Below are 27221 nucleotides of genomic sequence, written 5' to 3'. Positions count from 1 at the left end.
GAAATTTCTCATTTCCACTGTTTGACCCACAGGTGAAGCCTCTGCTGCAGGTCAGCAGGCAGGAGGAGGAGATGCAGGCAAAGGACGAAGAGCTGAATAAGGTGAAGGAGAAACACATGTATGCTGAGCAGCAGCTCCTGGAGATGGAGGACAAACACCAGCAGGTAAGACGTGAGATGATGGATGCTTTCTGTGTCATACAGATGCTGTTTGACTTGGATTTAAACACCTTTGCTCTGCTTGCAGCTGAATGCAGAGAAGATGGCCCTGCAGGAGCAGCTGCAGGCGGAGACGGAGCTCTGCGCTGAGGCCGAGGAGATGAGAGCCCGGCTGGCTGCCAAGAAGCAGGAGCTGGAGGAGATCCTGCACGACCTGGAGGCCCGAGTGGAGGAGGAGGAAGAGCGTGCCTCTCACCTGGCATCAGAGAAAAAGAAGATGCAGCAAAATATCACAGTAAGTGGGAAAAGTTCTCTCCCTTCATGCAGCCGGTAATTTAGGGTCACGTCCAGACTGAACACTTGATGGGCTGGTGATTGATCCGTGTCCTTTACCTGCACACAGGACTTGGAGCAGCAGCTGGATGAGGAGGAGGCTGCCAGGCAGAAGCTCCAGCTGGAGAAGGTCACCCTGGAGGCCAAGATGAAGAAGATAGAAGAGGATGTTATGGTTCTTGATGACCAGAACAACAAACTCAATAAGGTCAGGATGAGAAGACAGGACTATAATGAAACTAGTGACTTGTTGCACATAATGTGAATCTTTAAAAAACATATCAGATGGTGCTGTCTCTGAGGAAACTCACTGTTAAATCTGTCTGTGAGCACAGGAGAAGAAGCTGCTGGAGGAAAGGATCTCTGAGTTCACCACCAACCTGGCAGAGGAGGAGGAGAAATCCAAGAGCCTGCAGAAACTGAAGACCAAGCACGAGGCCATGATCACAGACCTGGAGGGTAGGAGGAGAACACCACATGGACATGACCTTTAATGACACAGGAGCTGTTTCAGATCAGAACAAGATGTTATCACCGCTTCCAAATTTCAGTGTTGTTCTTGTCCTCTTTCTCTAGACCGCCTGCGCAGGGAGGAGAAGCAGCGTCAGGAGCTGGAGAAGAACCGACGCAAACTTGAGGGCGACTTCACCGAAATACACGACCAGATCGCTGAGCTGCAGGCCCAGATTGCTGAGCTCCGTGCCCAACTCGCCAAGAAGGAGGAAGAGCTCCAGGCAGCTTTGGCCAGGTCTGTATGAGCTCTGCAGCTCGCTGTTTTAGTGAGAGACGTTAGTTCTTCCGTCTGCTGACCTGTTCCTCCCTGCAGGATTGAGGAGGAGGCAGCTCAGAAGAACCTGGCCCAGAAGAAGATCCGTGAGATGGAGGCTCAGCTCTCTGAGCTGCAGGAGGACTTGGAGCTAGAGAAGCAAGCTCGGGCCAAGGCCGAGAAACACCGCAGGGACCTGGGCGAGGAGCTGGAGGCCCTCAAGACCGAGCTCGAGGACACTCTGGATTCCACTGCCGCTCAGCAAGAGCTCAGGTAGAGAGCTCCAGCAGTTAACTTCTGTTACTGGGGGTTTGTGTTCTGTCTTCACACATACTGATTAATCTCTGCTCTGTCCCCTCAGGACCAAGCGTGAGACAGAGGTGGCACAGCTGAAAAAGACTCTGGATGAAGAGGCCAAAGTCCACGAACAGCAGCTGGTCGAGATGAGACAGAAGCACGGTCAGGCTTTTGACGAGCTCAATGAGCAGCTGGAGCAGGCTAAGAGGGTACGTCACATCTTTTCACAGCCTCTCGACTGGTTTACCTCATCTCTGTGCGGAGAGTCGCTGACTGTTTGTGACCTTCTCTGCAGAACAAAGTCTCGATGGAGAAGGCCAAGCAGGCGCTGGAGTCGGAGAGGAACGAGCTGGCCATCGAGCTGCAGACGCTGATGCAGGGTAAAGGAGATTCAGAGCATCGCAGGAAAAAGGCAGAAGCTCAGGTCCAGGAGCTGCAGCTCAAACTTTCAGAGAGCGAGCGCCAGAGAGTGGAGGTGGCTGAGAAGCTGACGAAAGTGCAGGTACGGCCGTATGAAAGGAGCTTCCTGGGGTTTGGTCATTGCTAAACCTCTTTAACTGGTTTGGCTGATGGTGTGTTGCTCCTGATAGTGATTTCTCTCTCCTTTGGGCACAGACTGAGCTGGATAACGTCAGCGGCATGCTGAATGAGGTGGAGAGCAAGTCCATCAAAGCAACCAAAGACTGTTCTGCTGTGGAGTCCCAGCTGCAGGATGTGCAGGTACCACAGAGCTGTGGCCTCCGTGTTCTTTCACTTCAGTCATGTCGTCATAGCTGGGAGACAGGGACAGACCACAAGTTTAAAACCAAGACTCTTATATTTAACAACATCTGTGATTGAATAATCCAAACTTAGAGCTCAGAGTCAGAAACAGAACATGAAGTCAGGTAACCCCAAAGACTCTTAACAAGCAGGAATTTCATCTGTAAAATCCGAAGTTGTTTGTTATAATCCGTCTTTACGTGTCCGTGTGAACAACAGGAACTGCTGCAGGAGGAGACGCGGCAGAAACTGTCGCTGGGCACACGTCTGCGACAGCTGGAGGACGAACAGAACAACCTGAAAGAACAGCTGGAGGAGGAAGAGGAGGCCAAGAAGAACGTAGAGAAGCAGCTTCAGATGGTGCAGGCTCAGGTAAAACTCGGCTTTTTAACTAGTTCCACCTCATCTGGGACACTTTCCGTAGAGCACAGGACTGAGCACTGCAGTGTCCCCACCTCTGTCTGTACAGCTGGCTGAAATGAAGAAGAAGTTGGAGCAGGATGCAGGTTGTCTGGAGACTTCGGAGGAGGGGAGGAAGAGGTTTCAGCGGGACCTGGAGGTATCGAACCAGCGCCTGGAGGAGAAATGTGCTGCCTACGAGAAGTTGGACAAGACCAAGACGCGTCTCCAGCAGGAGTTGGACGACCTGCTGGTAGACCAGGACCACCTCCGACAGATCGTCTCCAACCTGGAGAAGAAGCAGAAGAAGTTTGACCAGGTGAGTCATTGCAGGTCTGAGGGGCTGGTCTGGGATGGGGGGGGTCTTTTGATCATATCAGTCTTCATGTGAGGTTTTGCTGATTTCTTACAGATGCTGGCAGAGGAGAAGAACATCTCTGCTCGCTATGCTGAGGAGCGTGACCGAGCTGAAGCAGAGGCACGTGAGAAAGAGACCCGGGCTCTGGCTTTGACTCGCGAGCTGGAGTCTCTGAGGGACATGAAGGAAGAGCTGGACCGCAACAGCAAACTGCTGCGGGCTGAAATGGAGGACCTGGTATCCTCCAAGGATGACGTGGGCAAGAATGTAAGTCTGAGGCTGCAGAAGAGTTTGTGCCTGTTACCTGTTCACACTGTCCTCACCTCAAACCTCCTCCCTGTGCTGCAGGTCCACGAGCTGGAGAAGGCCAAACGTGCTATGGAGCAGCAGCTGGAGGAGATGAAGACTCAGCTGGAGGAGCTGGAGGACGAGCTGCAGGCCACAGAGGACGCCAAGCTGCGTCTGGAGGTCAACATGCAGGCCATGAAGGCCCAGTACGAGAGAGACCTGGCAGGACGTGATGAGATGGGCGAGGAGAAGAAGAGGGCTCTGGTCAAACAGGTACAGACCAGTTACAGACTGAGCACGTGCGTGTGATACAGGTGGAGCTTCTTATTGGGGATGTGGCTGAAATCATGTCTGCATCCTTCAGGTACGGGAGATGGAGATGGAGCTGGAGGATGAGAGGAAGCAGCGTTCTGCAGCCGTGGCTGCACGCAAGAAGCTGGAGCTGGACCTGAAGGAGCTGGAGGGCGGGATCGACATGGCCAACAAGAACCGTGACGAGGCCCTGAAACAGCTGAAGAAGCTCCAGGTGAGACTCCAGAGTCTGGTTTAAATACCAGGTCTGTGTTTTCCAACTTCCTCTGACTCGCTCTTCTCTCCTCAGGCCCAGATGAAGGATCTTATCCGGGAGCTGGAGGACACTCGCATGTCCAGAGAGGAGATCCTCGCCCAGAGCAAGGAGACCGAGAAGAAGCTGAAGGGCATGGAGGCCGACATGCTCCAGATGCAGGAGGTCTGCCTGAACACCACTTTCACTCCTCCTCTTTTTGCTACACTGTGAAAGCGATTGTGTCCTGCAGACTCAAACTTGCTGATTGTTCCCTGTGCAGGAGGTGGCAGCTGCAGAGCGGGTGAAGAGACAGGCCCAGCAGGAGAGAGACGAACTGCAGGATGAGATCAACAACCAGGCCACCAAGAAGTGAGAGCAGTTTCCCGATGGTGATGATTAAACTGTTGTTAGTGCAGCAGCTTTTACTCACCCGCTGGTGTGTCCCGTCTATGTCCCTCAGTGCTCAGGCTGCAGAGGAGAGGAGGCGGCTGGAGGCTCGTATCGCTCAGCTGGAGGAGGAGCTGGAGGAGGAGCAGTGCAACACTGAGCTGACCAACGACCGGCTGAAGAAGGCTATGCTGCAGGTCAGTGGGCTCCCGTTAGGAAGGTCCTCTCAGCACACGCTTTGGAGCTAATGTCCAGTTAGTAAATGTCGTGTCCCGCCTGTGCAGACTGACCAGCTGAACGTGGAGCTGACGGCAGAGCGCAGCACCTCCCAGCGGGTGGAGGGGTCCCGTGCCCAGCTGGAGCGCCAGAACAAGGAGCTGAAACTGAAGCTGCAGGAGCTGGAGGGGACGGTCAAGTCTAAGTACAAGGCCAACATGGCCGCCCTGGAGGCCAAGATCGCTCAGCTGGAGGAACAGCTGGACATGGAGACCAGGTACGTTTACTCAGGAGGTGTGTGTGTGTGTGTGGGGGGGGGTGTTTTCTACAACAGGACATGGGTGTCTGCCCTCAGGTCCCATCCTAAGGTTTTTATAGGTCTGAAATAAAATACAGTAATCAAGTTAAACAGAGCAGGAGAAAACTGACCTGCAGGTGTGTCTGGGCCTGACAGGCGTCCAAGTACAGGTGACTGATGCTTCTGTTCGGTACTTTTAGACTGTAGTAGATCTGCACACTCCCCCTCCCTCTGGTCTACAGTTTGTTTTCTGCTCGGCCCACAGGGAGCGGCAGACTGCCACCAAACTGGTGAGACGCACCGAGAAGAAGCTGAAGGAAGTCATCCTGCAGGTGGACGACGAGAGACGCAACACGGAGCAGTACAAGGACCAGGTGCGAGGTTTTCTGAGTGTTGGTGCTGTCACGTGTGTTTGAACCAACAGCAGCAGATTGTACCTGCCCATGTTTCATGAAAGCTCACGTCACTAAAATGATCAGTAGCTAAATAAAATAACATGTGACCATGTAGTCTGAAATTTCCCAGCATGCCTGCCGTGTGTGTCAGCTGGAGAACAGGCCTCAGGACCTGCCTGTGCCTTTAACTCTGTCTGTGTCTGTTGGATTCTTAGACCGACAAGTTGAACTCGCGTATGAAGCAGCTGAAGCGTCAGCTGGAGGAGGCTGAGGAGGAGGCTCAGAGAGCCAACGCCAACCGAAGGAAGCTGCAGAGGGAGCTGGAGGAAGCCACGGAGTCTGCAGACGCCATGAACCGAGAAGTCAACTCTCTCAAGAGCAAACTCAGGTCAGCTTTTATTTCTGTGCCAATTTCTGCATCGATCAATGAAATGTTAAAGCGGCATCGTTCCAAGTGACCGACTCACCGTTTCTCTTTCAGGCGTGGCGACCTCCCCTTCACCATACGCTCCCGCCCTGTTCCCCGCTCCGTCGAGAGCGACGAGGAGAGCGAGCCCAAGAGCGAGACCCCCGAGCCGAAACCCGAATGAATAACCACAGTGCCACTGCTTCCTAAAACAGAGCGAAAACACACGGACAGAGGAACAGAAAGCTGATGTTCCCTCCACGTTTAGGCCTGTCAGTCTGATCTCTAACGTTAATCTATGCATTTCTAAACACACAGAAGCCAGTAAACTCAGACAATCACCATGCTGACAGTTACTCACATGATTTTTTTTTTTTTTGTTGTTGTTTTTGGGCCAAATTTTTCTTTTGCTTCATTTTTCATTCTCTGGGAAAATACGAAACAATATTTTTGTAAGGAAACATTCCAATTATGCAAGTCCTGATTTAGGAGCTATTTTTCTAATTGAAGACAGACAGAAATCAAAGAAACATGAATGAAGACGATTACTGGAATGGGACCAAAGTAATCTCTCTAGAATTGTATTTTATGCAGAAGTTTTTATAACGGTTCAGAATGGAGGCGCTTCGTGTTTATTATGCTCGCGCTCTGGCCTCAGTTTATAATGAAGGTTTATATGCTGAAATGTATTCTCTGTTTAGCTGCAGTTAGCACTCGTGACTCCGCTTTCAGCTTAATCGTTTGATGCAGAAACAAAATTGGAGGCAGGTTTAAAGTAATTGGAGACTCAACTGACGAAGTCGTGACTGTGCTGAAATTTCTTAATTCTGCACTGAGATGGAAAAACACACCTCAGCCTAGACATCCTAGTGCATGTGTGTGTGTGTGTTTGAAGCAGTGACGCAGAACAGATGCCAACGCACACTAAGGCCTTACATGAACCCTACTGGCCAGGGCTGTTGGCTTTTTTCTGGGCATGCATTGATTTTTATGTTTATCACTATCAGTGTTTGTGCTTATGTTCAGGGTCAAGTGTAAGAGGGGTGGTGGGAAACTTTATTACTCACAGGACACACTGTATGCTCAGAGCACAGCTCGTCTAGGGAGGGGTTGTAACTGTAACCTCTGCCCTCGCCTGCAGGGCTCCATCCAGGTCATGTGTGGCCAGGTGAGGGGTGGAGGGTCACATGATCCCCTGGCTGGCTGTGCTCAGGGGGGCTTTGCTCACACTGTTGGGAAATGAGAGGAAAATGTTAGTTACTGAAAAAACAGCTCACAGTTTAAACCATCATGTCTGTCCCACTTCAGAACTCCAAAAAACACAAGAAGAAAACTGCATCTTGGCCGTTTCTCTGTAACGTTCGTCTGTCTGCACCTCTGCAATGAAATCATGTTGTGAAGTGTTGGTGGTGTTGGAATTAAAGAGGCTTTCTAAACTGCTACCGCCTGTGTGTTTTTAATGCTGATGTCTGGGAGCTTTGAGGTTCACGGCTCCTCACTTGTTTTCATGCACTTGTGTGTTATCACCAGCAGGGGGCATCAGATCCCACCAAGTCAGAACCGGTTTCAGTAAAATCCAGACAAGGAACTTTTATTTCCAGTATTTAGGCTCCTTGCATGTTCCTGTTGCAGTGTTTTTTTTTTGTCTTACTAAAATAATTGACTATTTTCTTAATGTAGAACATTTAATATGATTTTAGTGATGCTTAGAGAAAAACCTTTGTTGGGGGTTTTATTTTGTACTCCATTTTTATTTATTTATTTATTTGTTCTGCCTGAATGGAGTCAGTCAATATTTAAGGTTCTAGTTTGTAAAGCTGTTCATTGGAGCAGTCAGTGGTGATAGTGGAAACAAGTAGAGTAGCTCTGAAATAAACACTGAACATTAATGTGAGTTTTTACTTGAGTAAATAACATATTCACACACATATTGTGTCCACTGGGTTGGTACAAACATATTTGTTGAACTAATGTTCTGTTTCTAAATAATAAACCTCGCCCTGTTTCTGTCACGTACTAAGTAGTGCCCTTTAAATAGTGACGTCATGGTCAGAGCGCTGGTAAGCCAGTCAGACGTCAGAGGCGCGTGTGTGGGCGGGGCTTCCTCAGAGTTGCGACACGTCGCGCCGTTAAAAACGAGAAGCTGCCTCCACCTGCCCAGGTGTGTTGTTACCGTCGGCCGGAAGTCAATGTCGCAGTAGGTGGTTTTGGGCCGAGAACAGGAAGAAACCGTGACTGCGGCAAAACAACGAGGTTCGGATCCGTCAGAGGAGAAGAGTTTTCTCCAGTGTCCTGTGTTTGGGGTAAGCTACACCAGACCTGCAGCCAGTTTATTAGGAACCCCTGTGTCGGACCCGGTCGGTTTATTAGGAACCCCTGTGTCGGACCCGCTCGGTTTATTAGGAACCCCCGTGTCGGACCCGGTCGGTTTATTAGGAACCCCCGTGTCGGACCCGGCCGGTTTATTAGGTACCCCCGTGTCGGACCCGGCCGGTTTATTAAGAACCCCCGTGTCGGACCCGGCCGGCTTATCAGGAACCGCAGCGTTGGTGGTTGGCGTGATTAATGAGTAGCTGTTGGTCGTGCCAGGTTGTGTGTGTTTGTGTGTGTGCGCGGTCCAGGTTGTGTGTGTGTGTGTGTGTGCGCGGTCCAGGTTGTGTGTGTGTGTGTGTGTGTGTGTGCGCGGTCCAGGTTGTGTGTGTGTGTGTGTGTGTGTGTGTGCGGTCCAGGTTGTGTGTGTGTGTGTGTGTGTGTGTGTGGGGTCCAGGTTGTGTGAGGGTGTGTGTGTGTGTGTGTGTGTGTGTGTGTGTGTGTGTGCGGTCCAGGTTGTGTGTGTGTGTGTGTGTGCGGTCCAGGTTGTGTGTGTGTGTGTGTGTGGTCCAGGTTGTGTGTGTGTGTGTGTGTGTGTGTGTGTGTGTGTGTGTGTGTGGTCCAGGTTGTGTGTGTGTGTGTGTGTGTGTGTGTGTGTGTGTGGTCCAGGTTGTGTGTGTGTGTGTGTGTGTGTGTGTGTGTGTGTGTGTGTGTTCTTACAGGAGCTGTAACCACCTTGTTTCTCGTCTGTATCTGTGATTCTGCAGCTTGTGGAGCAGCCAAGTGAAGGACTGACAGTTTAGTGGCTGAGCTGAAGCATCTTCCTGACTATGGAGCTGTCACTGGTGGGTTTCACAGCCAGAACGACGACGTCCATGTTTGTTTATCAAACTTTAGTCGTCGGTGCTGAAGTTTGGTCTTTTATGGATTAGACAGAATCAACATGTTCTATGATCTCAGGGCTGATCAGCCTTGTTTTTCTGACTGTTGACAAAGTGTTGGTGCTTCCTGTTTTTCTTCACACTTGATGTGTCCCCCCCCCCCCAGGCTCACCCAGTTATCAAGGCCTTCATGTGTGGCTCCCTCAGTGGGACCTGCTCCACGCTGCTTTTCCAGCCTCTGGATGTGGTGAAGACCCGTCTGCAGACGCTGCAGGGCGGCGTGCAGCCTGGGTGAGTCAGCACCTGAGCACACAGTTTGGTTTGGAACCCCATGAGCTCCAGAAGCTGCTGTTCTAAAGCGGATGGACACAGTAGAACCTCAAACACGCCGGTCGTGTCTTTCAGGTCGGGCAGAGTGGGGATGGTGACGGTGCTGCGGAGCGTGGTGCGGACAGAGAGGATGCTGGGACTGTGGAGAGGAGTTTCGCCGGTGAGAACTTCAGTGCTCTGCCTCCTGCCGCTGATAACCACACCTGTTCTCCACCCCCCCCTCTCAATCACAGTCTGGTTCATAAGTTCAGCAGCTCAGACTGACCCTCCTCTCTCTCTCCTCCAGTCCTTTGCTCGGACCATCCCGGGTGTGGGGATCTACTTCAGCACCTTCTACTCTCTGAAGCAGCACTTCTGCCAGGACAGCAGCCCAGGGGCCCTGCAGGCCGTGCTGCTGGGAGCAGGGGCCCGGACGGTGGCGGGCGTCTTCATGCTGCCAGTCACCGTCATCAAGACTCGCTTTGAGGTAAGAACAGACGTGTTTGTGTGTGTGGAGGGTGTGGTTCCCTGTAGGATGCAGTATAGGACTCTGCTTCCCCTGTTGTGTTTTAGTTCTCTGCACTGTCTCATCCTGCTTTTCACTCCTCAGTGATGTTTCAGGGGATGAAACGTTCTAAGTGTGTGTTAGTTTAGTGTAGTTATGTCTGGACAGGTGTCATGTGAACTGCAGTACCTGTGTTTCTGTGTGTCAGTGTGGCAGGTACAGGTACAGGAGTGTGGTCGGGGCTCTGCGCAGTGTGTGCCGGTCCGAGGGGCCTGCAGCTCTGTTCTCGGGTCTGATGGCCACGCTCCTCAGAGATGTTCCCTTCTCTGGGATCTATGTCCTGTTCTACAGCCAGACCAAGGCCTCGCTGCCAACAGGTACAGACAGTCATGTTTAAAACATCAGGTGATTTTAGTGCAAATCTCATCCAGAGACGACGCAGTCGGTGTACGTGTCTCAGAGCTGCGTGTTATTCTGACAGAACAAAAACAGCCATCTTTAATAAAAAACACCAGCTCCAGATGTTGCTCGAACCAGAGACCAGTGGACTCTTTGTTCCCTCAGAGACTGTAAACAGTGATGGTCGTTCTCAGCGTCTGGAGCTGGTTTTTGGAAAAAGACGGGCCTCCCATTGTTGGTGAGGAAGAACCATGTGAGCCAGGTCAGCGGTGTGGCTCCCTGCTGGGTTTTTAATAGTTTTTGGACTACAATGGAGGTCTACGGCACAGACCCATAAGCTGAACCTGGTTCTGGATTCATCACATTCATTAGTGCTGTCGGTCTCTGGATGCGATCTGGACTCAGTGACACACAGATCAGCTGCTGCTGCCCTGACTTTGAATGAAATCCCTATTGTCTGTCTTCCTCTCAGAAATCAGCGAGTCTTCCTGCGCCCCCCTGGCTAACTTCGGCTGTGGGGTCCTGGCTGGTGTGTTGGCCTCTCTGATCACACAACCTGCCGATGTGGTGAAAACGCATGTCCAAGTGAATCCACAGCTGAGGACGGTGGAGGCTGTCAGATACATCTACGTGGTAACTAGGACACACAGGATGTTTGGTTTGGTGATGTCCAGTTAGCAGGTTATATTTTAGCTGTTCAGCACGTCTGCATGTTAATGGACAAACCTGCCTTGTGTCCTTGTCCTGTCCTCAGGAACATGGACTCCAGGGCTTCTTCAGAGGGGCGGTACCTCGCTCACTGAGGAGGACCCTGGTGGCCGCCATGGCGTGGACGGTGTATGAGCAGATGATGAACCGCCTCGGCCTGAAGTCCTGAAGAGGATGTCGATGAGGAATCTGGATGAAGGAAGAACAGGAAGTCCCGTCGCAGGGTGAGCAGGCAGGAAGTGTGGAAGTGGAGGCTTCAGGTATTTCACCATAACGAGAGACCAGACCTGAGAGCCCAGAAAGTCTGCACTCATCACATTACAAGAGCGACCTGGAAAGTTTTTTTTCTTTGAAATGTGTCAGGGCTGAAAGTCAAACGTCCTGGTCTTTGATGAGGATTTGGACTCAGACTTTCCACATGTTATAAAACCTCAGTGGGAGAAACGTCTCTAGTGTCTTGTGGTTATGGAACATGTACATGTGGGTTCAGAAAGACTGTCCAGTGTTAATCAAGACACTGACCCAGATAAAGTCGGACTTTTGCAGCGCACTTTGAGCTCAGCACCTCGTGTCACACGTTCACTCGCAGAGCAATAATTTTATAGTCTGTAAAACTTTGGCCGGTGAGCTTCAGGTGTGTTTTAGTCTGTGCTGGGCTCAGTTTTCACACCACACAGACCAGTTCTACATTTACTCAACGACACTGACTTTTATTTTTGGGGACTGGGGCTGTTGAACTGTCCAAAACAATAATGCAGAAGAGGAATGTGATTTCCATGCACCCTGACGTCTGCAGCCTCTGTTTTCTGTTTGTACCGTCTGGGTTGAAAACATATGAATACAGGCAGAGTGCACAGCAGGTGGAGGATCATCGGGCTGATGGAAAATGTGATGATGCCTTTTTCTAACAAATATGTATTTGGATCCTGCTGCAGGTGGACGTGTTTCAGCCTGAGCTGATGATGCATGTCTGTTCATGACTGGCCTTTAAACAATGTTTATGCAAATGTAAGACTACAATAAATTTACTGTTCATGTGGGACATGATTCTACATCTTCATTTTGTGTTGCTGTTATAACACGACAGACTTTAACATGGAGCTTAGATCAAGAACGGTCCTGCAATAAATCCAGTCCAACAGCAGCACGAACTGATCATCCAGCTGTGAAACAGCCTGAACACAAACTGAACATTATCCCCTTCATGGAGGAGGATTCACTGCAGGACTGTTGGATTGGACTGATCAGTCTCACGCAGGGGTTCCTAATAAACTGGGTCTGACACAGGGGTTCCTGATAAACCACCTAATAAATGATACCAGATTTAAATTGCCCCCTAAACCATTTAGATCCTTATGATTATTTATTGCAAACACTGGTAGACTGATAGAAGGAACGTGTGTGAAAGTGTCTGAGACACTTCCAGGAGTTTCAGCAGACACACAGCTCAGCATTTTGCAGCAGACTGTCGGACCATAGAGGCCAAAGACTTATCACGGCTGAGGGACAGAGATAAGCAGCACAGGGGGAGTGGTGACCCGGCATCAAATAGGAAATAAGGACAAGGAGCGCCGGTGGTCGGGCTGATGTCAGATGAAACAGACAACTGATCCATTATAAACCAGATACTTAGAGAAAATATCTGTTACTGAACTTCATAAAGACACATTCCTGTTTGTTTCTGTTTGATTTATTACCTGGATATTGTGTTAAGACCTTATCAAACACAAACCTCTGTTATGAAGAACACACACACACACACACACACAGACACAGGTTTTCAGATGACACAATTGGCTTTTCATCTTGACACATTTAAAAAACCTCATTTGTCACATGCTGTGATCAGCTTTTCTGAAGGTTCAATGTCTCTGAGTGAAGAAATAAATGAGTCACTTACTAAAAAACCAACATAAAAAACAGACTTGAGTGTTGAAAACCCAGATTTTTCTTTATCTACCAGTGTTGTGTTCTTTACCCTCCTCTTTCCCAGAAAACAAGTCCAAAACATGTCATTCCCTCATGTGACACGTGGCCCACTCCTTCTTTAGCCTTATTTGTAAGATCCATCACTTCCAACGTCCTTGACACTCACCCAGAGCCGGAGTTCTGAATCAACACATCATTACCAATTAACCTATTTCCTTTGTCCTTTCAGTATAATACGCAGTGCTGGAAGAAGTACTGTGATCCTTTACTGCAGTAGTAGTAGTAAATGCAGTAAGTGCAAGAATACCATAATAAAAGTTCAAAAGCACCCTCATCCAAATGTACTTGAAGTATCCAAAGTAAAAGTACTCATTGTGCAGAATGGCCCATTTCACATGAATGGATCTGATATTATTGGATTCTAATTATTGATGATTATTGTGTTGATCACTTGTGAATTTCCCCCCAGGGATCAATAAAGTTTGATGATCAGTCTGTATTTTGTTGGATCCATCTGATCCTGAAAAGGAACTAAAGTTATCAGATAAATGTAGAGCAGGAAAAAGTCCAAGGTTTGACTCTGACATGTAGTGAAGTCCAAGGATGAAGTAGTACAACATGGAAATACTCAGGTAAAGTATAAATACCTCAGAGTTGTATTTGGACTAAATTAATTACTTTGATAATACGCAGCTTTCTGCACAAAATACACGTCAGTGAAATCATTTCTCAACCCGTTGTGTCACTGTGTACATATTATGATCCCTGTGTGTGGAACTCTTTATCTCTAGCAAATACAGTTTCAACACAGCTCAGTCTTTCACCGGTAAGTCACCGTCTCAGCATTGTCTTAATATGGTCTTTCCATCTCCATTGTCTTAATATGGGATACCCATCCGACCGGCACCTGACCTGCGGTTACAGCACGTGGGATACAGCCCCGCCTAGTGGCCACAACCTAAAACTGCACCAACACGTTTTTAAATATTTATAGTTTTGTTTTATTTTTTGTCGTTTCTTTTCGTCAATTGACTCGTCTCGATGATCTCATTTTTATTTTGTTAATATCCGTATTATTAATTCATAGCACAATCAATCAGTGTGTGTAGTTTTTGTAAGCTCAATAAAGTTTTTCAAAAAAAAAATCAACCAATCACAGGCTTGGAAATTTGCTATAAAAACTACGTCATTTCCTCCCAGCGCCCTCTTTTTCGCCGTGTAGACAGATCTCCATACGGCGTTGTTTCGTGGTGAGTCTTATTTCAGTAATAACCAGTATAAATGCGACAGAGAGGAGCAGGTGACGACAGGTTGTTTGGTGAACACACACCGGGGCAGCACAGGCTTTGTCTGCCGCCTTTTATCGCCTCGGATGATCCTAGAACAGGCGATGCTAACGCTCTTAGCTAACTCGCTAGCTACCGACACGCGGTCCTGGAGCTAAAGTTTCCCACTGAATGGTCCCGAGGTCACGGCGACAGCTTATAAACATGACCTCAAACCACAAATCAGCCATTAAAGGTCTTAGAAAAAGGCGAGCTGCTCTTATTTGGTGCACAGCTTTTGTTTTTGTGCTTCTAACCCGGATGTCTTTGGTAACAGGCGGGTGAAAACATGAAAAGTTGTTGTGCTGAACCTCCAGAATCACAGCTGGTGTGAAATGTTTGTTGTGAAGAAGAGTAGTAGTAGGTGTGAATGTTTTTTCACTTCGCACCATCACCGTGACTGGCTTTAGTGTCAGTTTGGGTCAGTGACAGCTGATTCAGGAGCAGATTGAGTCTTAAACGTGTCATGTTTATAATTTTCCACACACACACACACACACACACCTGTTTCTGTTCTCCAGTGTGATCAGTAAGTGATTGGACCATGGACTGACACAGTTTGTGACAGTACATCTGGAAGAGATCCAGAAAGGCAGAACAGATTATGTCGTATAAACCGATGTGATTGAATCGACTGTGATCTGCTGACCGGTGCTTGTTGTGTTTTGTCCCAGCTCTCCCATCTAACTCGTAACGCGGGGAAAGTGGTCACGATGTCCGGAGGTCTGGATGTCCTTCAGATGAAGGAGGAGGATGTGCTGAAGTTCCTGGCTGCAGGAACCCACCTGGGAGGCACCAACTTGGACTTCCAGGTGGAGCAATACATCTACAAGAGGAAAAGCGACGGTGAGTGTCTTCACTGTGGTTACTCGTTTTACTTAGTGACACTTACAAACAGAAGCAATCATGACGTGAGTAAGTGAGATTGTTCTTGGTCATTGACCGCCAGGTGTGTACATCATTAACCTGAAGAAAACCTGGGAGAAGCTGCTGCTGGCAGCCAGGGCCATTGTTGCCATTGAGAACCCAGCAGATGTGTGTGTCATCTCCTCCAGGAACACTGGACAGGTAGTTTAATCACTGTACACGTGAACTTTAACTGCTGTGCACACTGTTAAAGCCGGGCACTGAGGTCGGTGTTCAGGTGTCGGAAGTGTGCAAGAATAAGTGGGCCGGGTTTTCGCTAACACCATGAGGACGTCTGTCCCATGACTGGGGTTTGATAGTGACCTGAGCCACAGACGAATTTGTTACATGACATTAATCATTAAAGCTTGGCTGAGGTGTTAACTTTGAGTATCACTTTCTGTCCTGTTCAGAGAGCAGTGCTGAAGTTCGCCTCCGCCACTGGTGCCACCACCTTCCACGGTCGGTTCACCCCTGGTACATTCACCAATCAGATCCAGGCAGCTTTCAGGGAGCCTCGTCTCCTGATCGTGACAGACCCCCGTGCTGACCACCAGCCACTGACTGAGGCGTCCTACGTCAACATCCCCACCATCGCCCTGTGCAACACTGACTCTCCACTGAGATACGTGGACATCGCCATCCCCTGTAACAACAAGGTAATTGTACCAGTACATTGTAGGGATACTTCCAGTGACTCCCTTATGTTGCACACTGTTAGAGCCCAGCGCTGCCCCTGTCTGTGCAGTGCAGGGTGTAGGATGTGTGCTAAAAAATATGCTTGACCTTTAATCACCTCTTTCTGAACCACACAGGGAGAATGGGGTAGAGGTCTTGCCACAAAAGGCAAAGTTTGATTTATATCTTTATGATTCTGTGAATCTTAAAATAAATCACTAGGTAGTTTTATTCTGGTCCTAAATGGCCAACCCATATCTGTGTTGTAGGGTCACCACTCTGTTGGTCTGATGTGGTGGATGTTGGCCAGGGAGGTTCTCAGGATGAGGGGAACCATCTCCAGGGAGCACCCATGGGAGGTCATGCCAGATCTGTACTTCTACAGGGACCCTGAGGAGGTGAGATGGCAGTAGTGCACCTTGACAAATTTACATGGGCTCGAGATTTCTAATTTTACTTTGGATTAGTTGCACATTGTGCTTACACACTTGAATGTGCACCTTTTTGCAGATTGAGAAGGAGGAACAGGCTGCAGCAGAGAAGGCTGTTGGAAAGGAGGAGTTCCAGGGCGAATGGAGCGCCCCAGCTGCTGAGTTCGCTCAGCCCGAGGTGGCTGACTGGTCAGAGGGTGTTGCTGTGCCATCTGTGCCCATCCAGCAGTTCCCTGCAGGTAAGATCACTAGTTTCCTTTTCAGCATAGACACATACCTTGACTTGAACCCTGCAGTCGGTTTTCTTTCATGACACTTACTGTTCAAACTTGTCTTTCTTTGATACAGCCGCTCCAGCTGCTGTTAAGACAGGCGACGTCTATTCTGGTGAGTGTCAATCAGAAATGATCAGAACATGTAAGAAGTACTAATATGTCCACTCAGTACTAAACTAGCAATCTTTTGTTTACCTGCAGAGGACTGGAGTACTCAGCCTGCCACAGAGGACTGGTCCACTGCGCCCACTGCCCAGGCATCCGAGTGGGGTGGTGCCACTTCTGACTGGTCTTAAATCTTTGACTTTGGCAACAATAAAAGTGTTTTGTACACTTTGACCTTGTTGTTGATTTATTTGGTATTTACATGCTCACTGTGAAATGTTCCTCTAACTAAAGACACAGACGCAGCCAGTGGAACCTGTTGAACTGAGACTTTTAATAATAAAATACTAATATTGTAATCCGACTTTCTTACTGTGTTTATGTACTAAATGTAGATAAACCCTTCACTGCCACTCTAATAGTTATAATGGGTATTTATTTTGTGGGAAACCTTTTTGAATATGTAAAAACATGAAATGGAGAGCATTAGGATTTAGTGAAAAGTATTTATACTGGCAGCTGGCTTTTCAGGTTTTAGTTTTTAATAGATTTGAAAGAAATAGAAACATCTTCACTTTGTTATTCTGGGAGTGCAAATTGTTGGACACAATTATGGGTTTAAAATAGAATCTGTGTGAGCAGGAATGGGATATGAATATGTTCTGAAGTGACTGTGTTATAGGATATAGAGTTAAATATCGTCCCTGATTTTATGAGCGACCAGAGAAAAACGCACATTACTGTAATTTCCCCTGGTCTGTGATGAAGTGCTCAAATCCACTTTACAGCCAGTTAAAACCAAAACATAAGCGCAACGGAGCATCTTGTATGTGCAAAGTAACTGAGGGCCACAGCGCAGTATTTCCTTCTGAGTTGTATAAGTATACAGGAACATCCTTCAGTAAAGCACAAGTACTATTGAATTGTACTTCAGTACATGTACTCAGTTACTACACGAGTAAACAGATGGATGCAGGCGCCGGACCTCACTCATGCGCAGAACAACGGTTTCCTCATATTCGCGCTTCTGGGTCAGGTGGGCGTGTTCCGGCGCTGTCATTGGTCAGGCGCTGCTCCCTTTCCTCCCCGGCCACTGAATAATGATGATCAAGATGGCTGCCACAGAGTCCTCCTTGCCGTAGCCAAACATTAGTTTCATGGAAGAACTCAGAACTGCGACTCCCCTCGGTTTAAGTCGCTCGTAAGAGGCGGGAGCGGTGTCGGGGATTATACTATATGGATTGAAACGGGCCGGGAGGAGAGAAAAGTCTTTGTGTTGCCTGCAGCACTCGTATCGAGGAAGCTAGCTAGCAGCTAGCAGCTAGCAGCACCCGTCGACCATCTCCAGGTTTCCAGCCCGCGGCGCAGGAGCGCGGCGCTCCCCGGTTTACGTGCCCGGTCTTCGGACGCAGAGCGTCAAATGGCAGAGCCGAGGAAAGTTCCGTTCGTCACCATCTCATCCTTCAACACGTCGCCGCCCCCGGAGTCCGGCAAGAAACGCCGTCGCGAAGATGAGGCCGTGGACATCAGTTTTGGGAAAGATGGAGGTGCCGCGGCGCCGGGGTCCGGAGGTGGCGGGGGTCTGTTCGGGGACACGAAAGCAGGCGACGCCGAGAGCAGGGACACCAAACCGACTGTCCGCCTCAACCTCCCGCTGACCGAGCCAAGTGACCGAGGGTCCGCCGAGTTCAACTACGGCGAGCTGGTCCAGTCAACTCTTTCTCAGGTTAGAGGGGGACAGGGCGGTGCTGGGGCTCACCCATGGGTGCTGGTGCTCTACTTATGCTCAGTGTTGATGTATTATGACCGACCAAATGTTGCATGTGTCAGGGTTTAGTTCTGTTTTGCCACAAAATAGGGGCAGAGAAAAGCGCCGAGATGTCCTGAAACTCCTTTTGAGTTAGACCTTCAGGCCTGTTTGTGTCAGATCACACATGTCAACACATTGGCCTCATTACAGCTTAAATGTGTCACACACAGTTTAACACTGCAGCCATTACTGTGGCTGAAGACAAGTGCCTCTGTCCCAGTCATAATTATTTATTAAACAAGTAGTTACTTCAGTATGAAATGATCGAGACTTAAAGCCATAAACATCTTTTAATCTCTAGATGCTCCAGTTTTTTTCAGCTCGAGTTATCTTGGATTATACATGTTTACACAGGTGGAGTATTTGCAATGAGTGTGCTAGTCTGACTGCAGAGTGCTCCTTTAAAGGAAATCTGTCCTCCTGTCGTTGTTGTCCTCAGGTAAAGCTTGCAGGTTCAACAGTCCCCAAAGGACTCGCTCCTCCACTGGACCCCAGCGACCCCTTCGCTGACGATGAGAGGGAGCGGCGAGAGGTCGAGGAGCTCGCTAAGAAATTTGAGAATAAATATGTAGGTACTATAGTCTCAGTATAAATGAATTAGTTGTTCCAGCTGTTTGGACCTTGTGCATGCTGTGGGTGTTTCTTTAAAGGTGTTTGTTTCTGTTTGCAGGGCGGTGGCTCAAAGAAGAAGAAAAAAGACAGGATACAGGATCTCATCGACATTGGCTATGGCTACGATGAGACCGACCCCTTCATAGACAATTCGGAAGCTGTGAGTTCTCTTTTTGCTAAATACAGTCATTTATACATGTTCATATTTAGCAAACTGCCAATAATTTAATTGTTAATATCCCATATTGTTGCATTACAAACTGATTGATTCAATTCAATTCAATTTTATTTGATTGTTTTAGTATTTAGTGTGATCACACTGGAAAAGTAACTTTTAATACGCTCAAAGTCGTTATTTTGCTTGTTTTCATGGACACTTACAGTATAATGCAATGAGACAACTTTAGAAAGACTGCAGAAAACAAAAGTAAAGTTTAAATCCCTCTGAAAACATTCAACGCTCTTTGAGTTTAACTGTAATAAGGTTCCCTGGTTGTCCAGTGGTTAACTGAATGTCCATGGTTCGACTCCCACCCAAAGGATGCTTGTTGTTTGTCAGGAGTTAAATTATTATAGCATGGAGAAAAATATGGCTTAGCGGTGTTACCCCATGGCCATACCCCATACCTAATGTTTCCATACGGCTTACAAACTCAAACCACATTTAAGTTTTAACTCAAAAAAAAAAACAAGCACCATTTTCTGTTGGTACAAAGACATCTCTTGGATACTAACTGTAAAAACGCAGTTACATGGCAGAACAGATTAGAACAAATATAAGTTTGCAGTCACATATGTGCATCCTGCAACTTCACACAGCTTTGTTAGTCTGAGCAGTGCAGGTGTGTCGCAGTAACTGTTCTTCTCTCTCGACCTCAGTACGATGAACTGGTTCCAGCCTCTCTCACAACCAAACTTGGAGGTTTCTACATCAACACAGGAACTCTGCAGTTCAGACCAGCGTCAGACTCCGAAGCTGAAAACGCAGGAGCAGAGGATAATCACTTCAAGGTAGGTCCATGCTGCTGCGAGAACACGGTGAAGTAGATCAATATACAGGCCGAATGTGCATGTGTGTTAAAACTGCTGCTGTGCTGAGGAAACCAACTATTTTCTGGACCTGTTTGTAGAAGCTGAAAGGTGGTGAAGAGCGGGTGATAAAGAAACGGCGGAAAAAGCAAGATGGTGGAATTCTGGAGGATAAGAAACCCAAGAAGAACAAAGTACCAAAGCCAGGGTGAGGTTTCCATTTTTATTCAGTGCTTAAACACCCAGAGTTGTCATTTCTCCTCTGTTTGTGTCTCATTTCCTCTTTTCACAAGTCTTTTTTGTAAATCAGCAGCACATGCACTTTAATTTAAAGGCCTAACGAGTGTACAGCTGTGCAGACTGAGCTTGTAGTAATTCTCTGGTTGGAGGTTTGTCAGAAGTGTCCTGGCAGGGTCCTGCATTCTCACATCTAAAATCATGAAGGGCTGAGGGCTGACAGGTTCTATCAGTCATTCACAATTTAAAACTAAAAAAAGGAAACTCATGAAGGCTGATTAGTCAGTAAAGTGCTTTGGTTTAGATGTTTGAAAACTTTTATTTCCATTTAACATCTAGTTCATGTTACCTGAATGAAATTAAACATATTTATATGCACATTATTTATCATCTCTCTCTCCTGTTAAATTCAACTGAACTCCTCAGTTCCTAAACCATGTGAATCACTGCTCTTGGTAAATGTTGTTCTTCTTCTTGTGCCCTGGCAGAGTTTCAGTCCTGAATGTTCATCGGCCAGAAAAGAAAAAGAGGAAGAAGCTGATGAAGGATTCTCTGCAGTTGGCCAACATGCTGCGTCGCTTCACCAGGGAGAAGGAGGAGATGCGTAAGAAGAACCTGGCACGTGTCGATCTGACGCGGCCCAACGCCAAAGTGCCCAACACCAACAGTGCACTCCTCAGTACCCACCCCAAGGCTGCTGGCAGCAACGACTGCGGCATGGCTGACCTGAGCGCCGACCCGGCTGTGATGTCACTGCTAGGTACGGCCAATAATGACATGCTGCAGGACATGATGGGTGACCTGGACTTTGCGATGCTGGACTCTCCTCAGCCCTCCAGTCCAGCGCAGGGGGAGAACGGCTCCTTTGGGACGGGACATAAAGCAGGAGGCAGCAAAGTGTCGCAGGTTATCCTCGCGACCCCTCCTCCTCTGCCCACTGGACTCCCAGGCCCCCTGACAAAGCGCATCGAGGACCTGAGAGCGGTAGGAACTGGATCCGTGTTTTAGTGTAAATTTAAACTGAACATTCAGGATAGAAATCACTGTGTGATTTGACAGAGGTGACAAGGAACACAGGATAATAAACAGGAATAATATTTCTGTGTAAAAGATTCCAGACAACAGCAACTTTGAATCATAGATGAACTAAGGCCAGTCCAGACATAAGACTCTAAAACAGCTCCATCAGATTAGGGCAGCCAGGAGAGAACAGTTTCTGCAGTGAGGATTTGGATTCATGTATGCACTGCTATAGAGGAGCCCTGCTTACATGTTTTTATGAATAACCCCACACAGATAAGGCAGATGTCACCCAAGGACGGCTTCATATATCAGTGTACACCTACCACAGTCTCTAATGTTTCTTCTCGTCACAGGCGTCCCGTCTGTTTGATGAAGAGGGCAGGAAGAAATTCTTCACGTTGGACATGAACAATATCCTTCTAGAGTGAGTACCCTTCACATCTTTACTTCTGCAGACTGGTGTAAATAAATCCACAAATGAAATGTGTGTAAATGTCCCTGTGCTTGTGCATGGCAGTATTGAGTTGCAGGTGCAGGAGCAGCCCGCTGAGGTGCGTTCAGCCGTCTACTCTCACCTGGAGGCCTTCGTGCCCTGCAACAAAGAAGCTCTGCTCAAACGCCTGAAGAAGCTCAGCCTCAACATACAGGTGTGTGGGAGCCACTGAGGCTGTTATTGTCAGATCACAGTGCACGAGCACTCAACAGTAACATGAGCAGATTTAGAATCGTTCTCCGTTTTCCGTTTGTTAGTTTATTAGTAAACTGTAGACTTTCGTTTTCCAGTATTTCACAGCACGTTATCAGGAGTCAGGGCCGTGAGCCAGCAGTTTGAGTGTAACAGTGTTTTTGGACTTGCTGCCTGTGGGTCTCATGTGAGTGTGTGATTTCTAACTGGGCCTGTTCCTGACACCCAGGATGACCGTCTGCGAACACCCCTGCTGAAGCTGAAGCTGGCGGTGTGCAGTGTGATGCCGGAGCAGATCGCTCGCTACAACATGGACTGTATTGCTAAAGTGGCAAAGTGAGGACACAGATCTGTTCAGTCCTTTTATTTTGAAAGTTCTCACAGGATGCTATTAATGCATGTTTCCATCCACGGTTTCTTTTACACACAACGTTTGTGTGTTTTCAGGCAGCAGTCTGAGGAGGGAGAGAAAAACGGCTCCGAGGACGACGATGAGGAGAAACCAGGGAAGAGGGTGATGGGGCCTCGAAAGAAGTTTGTCTGGGACGACAAACTCAGGTCGGGTTCAGACAAAGGGCGTTTGTTTCTCATGCTGGTGGCTGTAAACGTACATGTGACATGAGTTACTGTGGAGCCGTGAGCGTCGTCATGATCTCTGTGTGATTTCCAGGTCGTTGCTGTGTAACCTGGTGCGGGTGAAGCTGTGCTGCTATGAGCTGGAGAGCAAGAACTCGCTGTCTCTGGAGGACTACCTGAAAGCCTTCATGGAGACTGAGGTCAAACCTCTCTGGCCTAAGGGCTGGATGCAGGCCAGGTGTGTGTTGAGTTCACACTGTCTCATAACTAGGTGGTGTATTGTGGCGTCACCTGGCAGCCCACCTGAGTACATGTCATGTTTTCATATTTGTGCAGGATGCTGTTCAAAGAGAGCATCATGGCTCATGGTCACCTCACAGGCTACACGTGAGTCATGTGACCTGTTATTACTTTCTTCCTCACTGACTGTTTAGCTTCTCACTCACTCGTGTTTTCATTCCAGAGCAAAGAAGAAGATGCTTCCTGCTCCCAAGGCAAAACCCAAGGTCAGTTTCCAAGCCCCGTTTCATTCATGACTGCGAACATTACGACCCTTTAAAAGCTACAACTGATGTGCTCATTGTCACAGTCACATTCAAAAACCCGTCAGAAGTAAAAGTGGTTGATGAACCTGTGTAAAACACTTTAAATTCGACATATGTACAGACCAAACTGACACCTTGGTGTAAGTCTTATGTTTGTGTCTGTTCCTACAGGAGACTGTGTGGGTCCAGCGCTCCACCCCGTCCTCCGGGGCCGCACCCTCCCCTGTTGTGCAGGTTTCCAAGCGACCGCCTCAGTCGCCGTCTGAGCCCATATGTTTGGACTCCCTCGACGACGACCTGGCAGCTCCCTCCCTGGACTCCATCTCCCAGGCTCTCGCCATCCTTGGTAACGCAGCCAAGGGCCTGGCCCAGGGGGACAGCCCCCCCTCCCCAGATGGACCCAAGACAGCCACCAACCCCTCCCCTCTCCACGCCTCGCCCCTCATTCAGCAGCAGAAAAAGAACTCCGTCAGCACTCCGAGCTCCACTGCACTTCACTACATCTCTACCTCTTCTTCTTCCACCCCTCTGTCTCGGCCTCCCTCCGTCACGTCCTCTCCCCTGCCCTCGGTGAGGGTGGATGGGATGGGGGTGGTCAAGGGCACACCGCCGGCGCACAGACACTCGGTGTTGAACACTCAGAGACCTATGGGTGTGGCCAAGCCCAACATGCCTGCCTCAGCGTCACCACCTAAACCACGTCCACCTCCCACTGCGTCTCCACTCGTGCCCCCAGGATCAAAGGGGGGGGTCTCCGCTACCCCGTCCAGCCTCCTCAAAGGCAGCAATAATAAAGCCACTAGTGGCGACGCGCTCATCATCACATCACCTCAGTCTCGGCCTCACACCCTTTCATCGCCTTCGCTACTGACCCACAAAACCTTCCAGACGCCCCGCCTGCCCCAGACCCCCCAGAGCAAACCCTCCCCCTCCCTCACTCAGACGCTCCCTGCAGTTCAGTCACAGCCCCAGCCGCAGTCCAACTTCATCACCCCTATGCATGCAACTCTCACCAAGTCCACACACAGCAGCAACCCGCCCATCATCAAACTCACTCCCCGCACCCCCAACCCCATCGTCACCGCCACCACCTCAGCCTCCCCCTCCATCTCCCACAGCCCCAGGTCTCAGGCAACCCCCACCATGCACCAGTACTCCCCCAAAAGCTCAGCAGGGTTCCGGCCGACATTCTCAGGTGCCCAAGGAGGAGCGACCAAGCCGGGGCAAGGCAGCTACACTCCTACAGGCAGCCAGAAGCCCCCGAGCAACAACTGCACCACCAGCACCAGCCTTATTAACACCTCATCCATAAGCAAGCATTCAGGATCCAGTGCCTCCCCCACAGTGGCCTCTGCCAACCCAGGCCAGCGACAGAGGCCCGGGGGTGGGACAGCTCAGGGGGCCAAACCAGTCGCAGCTGTTTCATCATCTGTCTCGTCTCAGCTGCCGCAGGTTGGTACCGGCAGATGGTCACCTGATCGGCAGCAGATCACGTGGTGTCTTGAATATTCAGTGTTTTTCAGCATTTACATGCACATGGAGCAGTAGAAGCGTATTTAGAGCAGTATAAAAATATCTCCATAATGTAGTACAGCGTGATACCATAACCAGTAGTTTTTAATATAGTGTTTGCAGTAGTTTTACACTGTGAGCTTGTCACTTGTACTACTGTGTCGTAGAACTGTAAAAGTGGAACAGGGTTCTTGGGTTGTGTGTTTGTTTCTGGTGCAGGATCTGAAACGTTCACTTTGTGCTCAGGTCTCCACGGCAGGCAGCGGCGCTCTGCTCGGCACACCCTCGTCTCTCCCCCTTGGCTTCGGGATGCTGGGGGGTCTGGTGCCCGTGTCCCTGCCCTTCCAGTTCCCCCCCATACTAAACCTGCCCCCCCTGGGTACGGCAGGCTCCAGTACAGCAGCCAGCGGCGCCGCAGCCAGTAGCAACGCACCGTTTTCCACCCTGACCCAGAGTGAGTGATGCACACAAGCCTCAGACATGTTTCAGTTGTTTCCCCACATTAATCTCAAACTGCAGACAACTGAACACCAACACTTTAATTAGTTTAATTATCTGTACAAAGGTTCGATGTATTTTTGGCACATTAGGCTGCGTTCACATCACAGGCCTTAATCCTCAAACGTGAAGTGTCCTGGTCTCTCCACTGCCCCCCCTCCTCCATGTTGATGTTTCCCACACTGAATGATGACGACAGGCGACATGTGCAGAGGAGGGAGGCGTTAAAACGACCACATGGATTCTGGTCTGACCGTCCTGACGGAGCTCGCACACTCACAAGTCAGATAGGAATCGGATCTAGGACCAGATGTGCAGGTGGCCCAGATCTGATCTGAGAACATCTGGTTTGGTCTGGGTCTCTTGGAGGGAAAACAGCAGCACTGATGTGGACGCAGCTTTAATGGAGGGAAATTTGTTACTGTCCATAAGTCATCACAAACGTGTTTTTTAAAATGTGTTTGCAGTTTGTTGGGGCACAGGTGACACAGGGATCATGTTATGCTTTGACTTTAAATATGTAATGTGGAAAATGCTGATGCCATGTGGCTTTAACTTTTGCTGCTTCATACTCAGTTCATGTTTTTGCCACGTGGCTGTAAAAGATGAGCTGCAGCAGCTGCAGCCACTAAATGCAGCAAAGACTTGTGAAAGAAAGTACTGACTAATCCTCCCGTGAGTGAGACATGATCCACGTGTGTCAGGTCTTTAAATCTTCCTACACAGCTTGATGTTTTTAGTAAATTGCAGAACACACGTTTGTGACGCATCAGACAGGCGCTCTATGTTTGTTGCTCTGCTGTCTGTTCCTGTGCAGGCCTGTTCTCTGTTCTGTGTTACAGCATCGTTTGTTTTACCACCATATTGTGTCAGATGTAAGCTTGTGACTTTTCTCCTTTTTGACATAATTCCATTTGATTTTTCCATTTCCCAACATCCCTCTCACTCCTGTCTTGCTTACTTCCCCACCTGCCACTCACTCTGTTCCCTCCTCCTTCTGTCTGGATCCCTCCTGATTGGCTGTCATCACCTGTCCTTCACCTTTGTGCCATCTTGCTCCTCTCCCTTCTGTTCCACATCCTCCTCCTTCTCTTTTCCCCCTGTTCTGTTGGTTTCTGTTCCTCCCTCCCTGTCCTGTTTCCTCAGATCTGTATAAGAGTCTCCAGTCAGGGTCTCAGGTTGCTCTGCCTCCTCACTTGCAGCTCGCTTTCTCAGGTAAAATCTGACCCTCCCTCTACCCTCAGAGCCTGCTCCATTTACTCCCCCTCCCTGCCTCTCTTGGTTCTGGTGTTTTCTGTCTCTGGTTATTATTTATTTATTTATTTATTTATTTGTCTGGTCTTGTTCTGTTTCCTGCTCATCTGTCAGTGGCAGCATGAACTTTTTTATGTAGTCATTGTAAAATGTCTTTTTGTCTGTTGCTGCATGTCCCTCACTCTGCTGCTCCTGTCTAGATGTCAGTCAGAGCCCAGGAGGAGACGCCAAGAGGAAGACTCTATGACAGAGCTGCACCTCTCCGCCCAGCGGACGCTGACGTCGGGACAAATCAGCTCGATGGTCACCGATTACAGGGTGGGACGTACAAGACTGGGTTACACTTGACCTGAGGAGGTCAGCTCAAGTTTCCATCACCAACACAGTTAAATCTAACTTTTTAAAATGGTTTGATAACTTTTAAATACTATTCTTCATAGAATTGTTAAATAAAATGACAAATAGTTTGTCAATGTTTACAGAATAGACCTTTATCACTGTGGACGGGGAGAAGGCCTGAATGGGATTTTTAGGTGAATGTGTGTGTGTGTGTGTGAGAGAGAGAGAGTGAATGTGCCTTTGTACGTCTCCCACTCTGATGCATGGTCAGCGTGTCTACTTGGTGCTGTTTTTATCATAATGTAATTATCACTGATACCTGTAAGAAATGTAAACTGCAAACTGAGTTTGAGCTTTTTTTTTTCTGTATGCGTTTTTTCATTGTACTGGGATTCTTGAAATGAATTTGATTCTGTATAGAACTCAAACCTGCTTTTAATTAAAATCTTTCCCTTCACAATGGCCTTGTCTGATTCCACTGGCTCGTAAATCAAAAAGTCAGAGAGAAGTCAGAAGGTACTGTCTGCAACAGGTTCTAACAAAACAGGCACAGCAACACATGTAAATGGGCAGTGGAGATTTAATTTTAACCTCAATTTGGCCATTAACAAATCAAATTCAATTATTAATAAACTCTAACAAAGTCCTGACATGAAAAATTTGGAAAGCTACAAAGGATAAGGCAGCTGACTTACTCTTTTGTTTTTTTTAACACATCCCATCCAGAGAC

At 48.5% G+C, this 27221-nt stretch overlaps 4 protein-coding genes and 1 non-coding gene across 10 annotated transcripts in view; all 5 read left to right on the top strand.

Moving 5' to 3' along the window:
- Positions 1–7050, top strand: part of LOC113140556 (myosin-9-like) — a 29289-nt gene extending 22239 nt beyond the window's left edge. For both annotated transcript variants that reach the window (XM_026324431.2, XM_026324430.2), the window contains 21 exons: positions 33–164; positions 247–453; positions 562–699; positions 827–950; positions 1068–1239; positions 1318–1530; positions 1619–1763; positions 1850–2056; positions 2170–2274; positions 2536–2688; positions 2786–3034; positions 3128–3340; positions 3422–3634; positions 3726–3887; positions 3963–4091; positions 4189–4277; positions 4369–4492; positions 4580–4788; positions 5075–5183; positions 5420–5592; positions 5686–7050. In XM_026324431.2, the coding sequence (XP_026180216.1) occupies positions 33–164; positions 247–453; positions 562–699; positions 827–950; positions 1068–1239; positions 1318–1530; positions 1619–1763; positions 1850–2056; positions 2170–2274; positions 2536–2688; positions 2786–3034; positions 3128–3340; positions 3422–3634; positions 3726–3887; positions 3963–4091; positions 4189–4277; positions 4369–4492; positions 4580–4788; positions 5075–5183; positions 5420–5592; positions 5686–5794 (3375 nt within the window). In that variant the 3' untranslated portion in view covers positions 5795–7050. The remainder of the gene's footprint in view (positions 1–32; positions 165–246; positions 454–561; positions 700–826; positions 951–1067; positions 1240–1317; positions 1531–1618; positions 1764–1849; positions 2057–2169; positions 2275–2535; positions 2689–2785; positions 3035–3127; positions 3341–3421; positions 3635–3725; positions 3888–3962; positions 4092–4188; positions 4278–4368; positions 4493–4579; positions 4789–5074; positions 5184–5419; positions 5593–5685) is intronic.
- Positions 7051–7713: 663 nt separating this feature from the next.
- On the top strand, positions 7714–11287 carry LOC113140587 (mitochondrial glycine transporter A-like). Its single transcript, XM_026324486.1, has 8 exons — positions 7714–7913; positions 8688–8765; positions 8968–9092; positions 9207–9291; positions 9418–9597; positions 9824–9992; positions 10487–10647; positions 10769–11287. Exons 2-8 carry the CDS (start codon positions 8751–8753, stop codon positions 10889–10891), a joined length of 858 nt encoding a protein of 285 aa, XP_026180271.1. The 5' UTR covers positions 7714–7913; positions 8688–8750; the 3' UTR covers positions 10892–11287.
- A 2562-nt stretch (positions 11288–13849) lies between these two features.
- On the top strand, positions 13850–16605 carry rpsa (ribosomal protein SA). 2 transcript variants are annotated; one of them, XM_026324482.1, is made up of 8 exons: positions 13850–13901; positions 14651–14822; positions 14926–15044; positions 15296–15541; positions 15830–15958; positions 16071–16230; positions 16340–16378; positions 16468–16605. In XM_026324482.1, the coding sequence occupies exons 2-8, from the start codon at positions 14690–14692 to the stop codon at positions 16560–16562; spliced, it is 921 nt and encodes a 306-aa protein (XP_026180267.1). In that variant the 5' UTR covers positions 13850–13901; positions 14651–14689; the 3' UTR covers positions 16563–16605. The 2 variants fall into 2 exon arrangements, with proteins under 2 accessions (XP_026180267.1, XP_026180266.1); XM_026324481.1 differs by having other exon boundaries at positions 16465–16605.
- LOC113141716 (small nucleolar RNA SNORA62/SNORA6 family) lies at positions 15080–15219 on the top strand. The gene has a single exon (XR_003296793.1). It is a non-coding gene; the product is annotated as a small nucleolar RNA SNORA62/SNORA6 family (small nucleolar RNA).
- A 679-nt stretch (positions 16606–17284) lies between the features above and the next one.
- Positions 17285–26936, top strand: ubn2b (ubinuclein 2b). Of its 4 annotated transcripts, none has more exons than XR_003296659.2 (17): positions 17285–18097; positions 18621–18749; positions 18852–18953; positions 19673–19804; positions 19924–20030; positions 20548–21043; positions 21436–21506; positions 21600–21729; positions 21997–22103; positions 22215–22325; positions 22438–22581; positions 22680–22730; positions 22807–22849; positions 23060–24340; positions 24647–24854; positions 24991–26113; positions 26353–26391. XR_003296659.2 is itself a non-coding variant. In XM_026324437.2 (17 exons), exons 1-17 carry the CDS (start codon positions 17792–17794, stop codon positions 26397–26399), a joined length of 3534 nt encoding a protein of 1177 aa, XP_026180222.1. In that variant the 5' UTR covers positions 17285–17791; the 3' UTR covers positions 26400–26936. The 4 variants fall into 4 exon arrangements, 3 of the variants coding, with proteins under 3 accessions (XP_026180222.1, XP_026180224.1, XP_026180223.1); XM_026324437.2 differs by having other exon boundaries at positions 26045–26113; positions 26353–26936; XM_026324439.2 differs by having other exon boundaries at positions 24991–26936.
- The last annotated feature ends 285 nt before the right edge of the window (positions 26937–27221 follow it).

This window comes from Mastacembelus armatus, chromosome 8, assembly GCF_900324485.2.
Source record: "Mastacembelus armatus chromosome 8, fMasArm1.2, whole genome shotgun sequence".
Taxonomy (NCBI): domain Eukaryota; kingdom Metazoa; phylum Chordata; class Actinopteri; order Synbranchiformes; family Mastacembelidae; genus Mastacembelus; species Mastacembelus armatus.
Note: the sequence above shows the minus strand (reverse complement) of the source record. Positions and strands in the feature narration are given on the sequence as shown.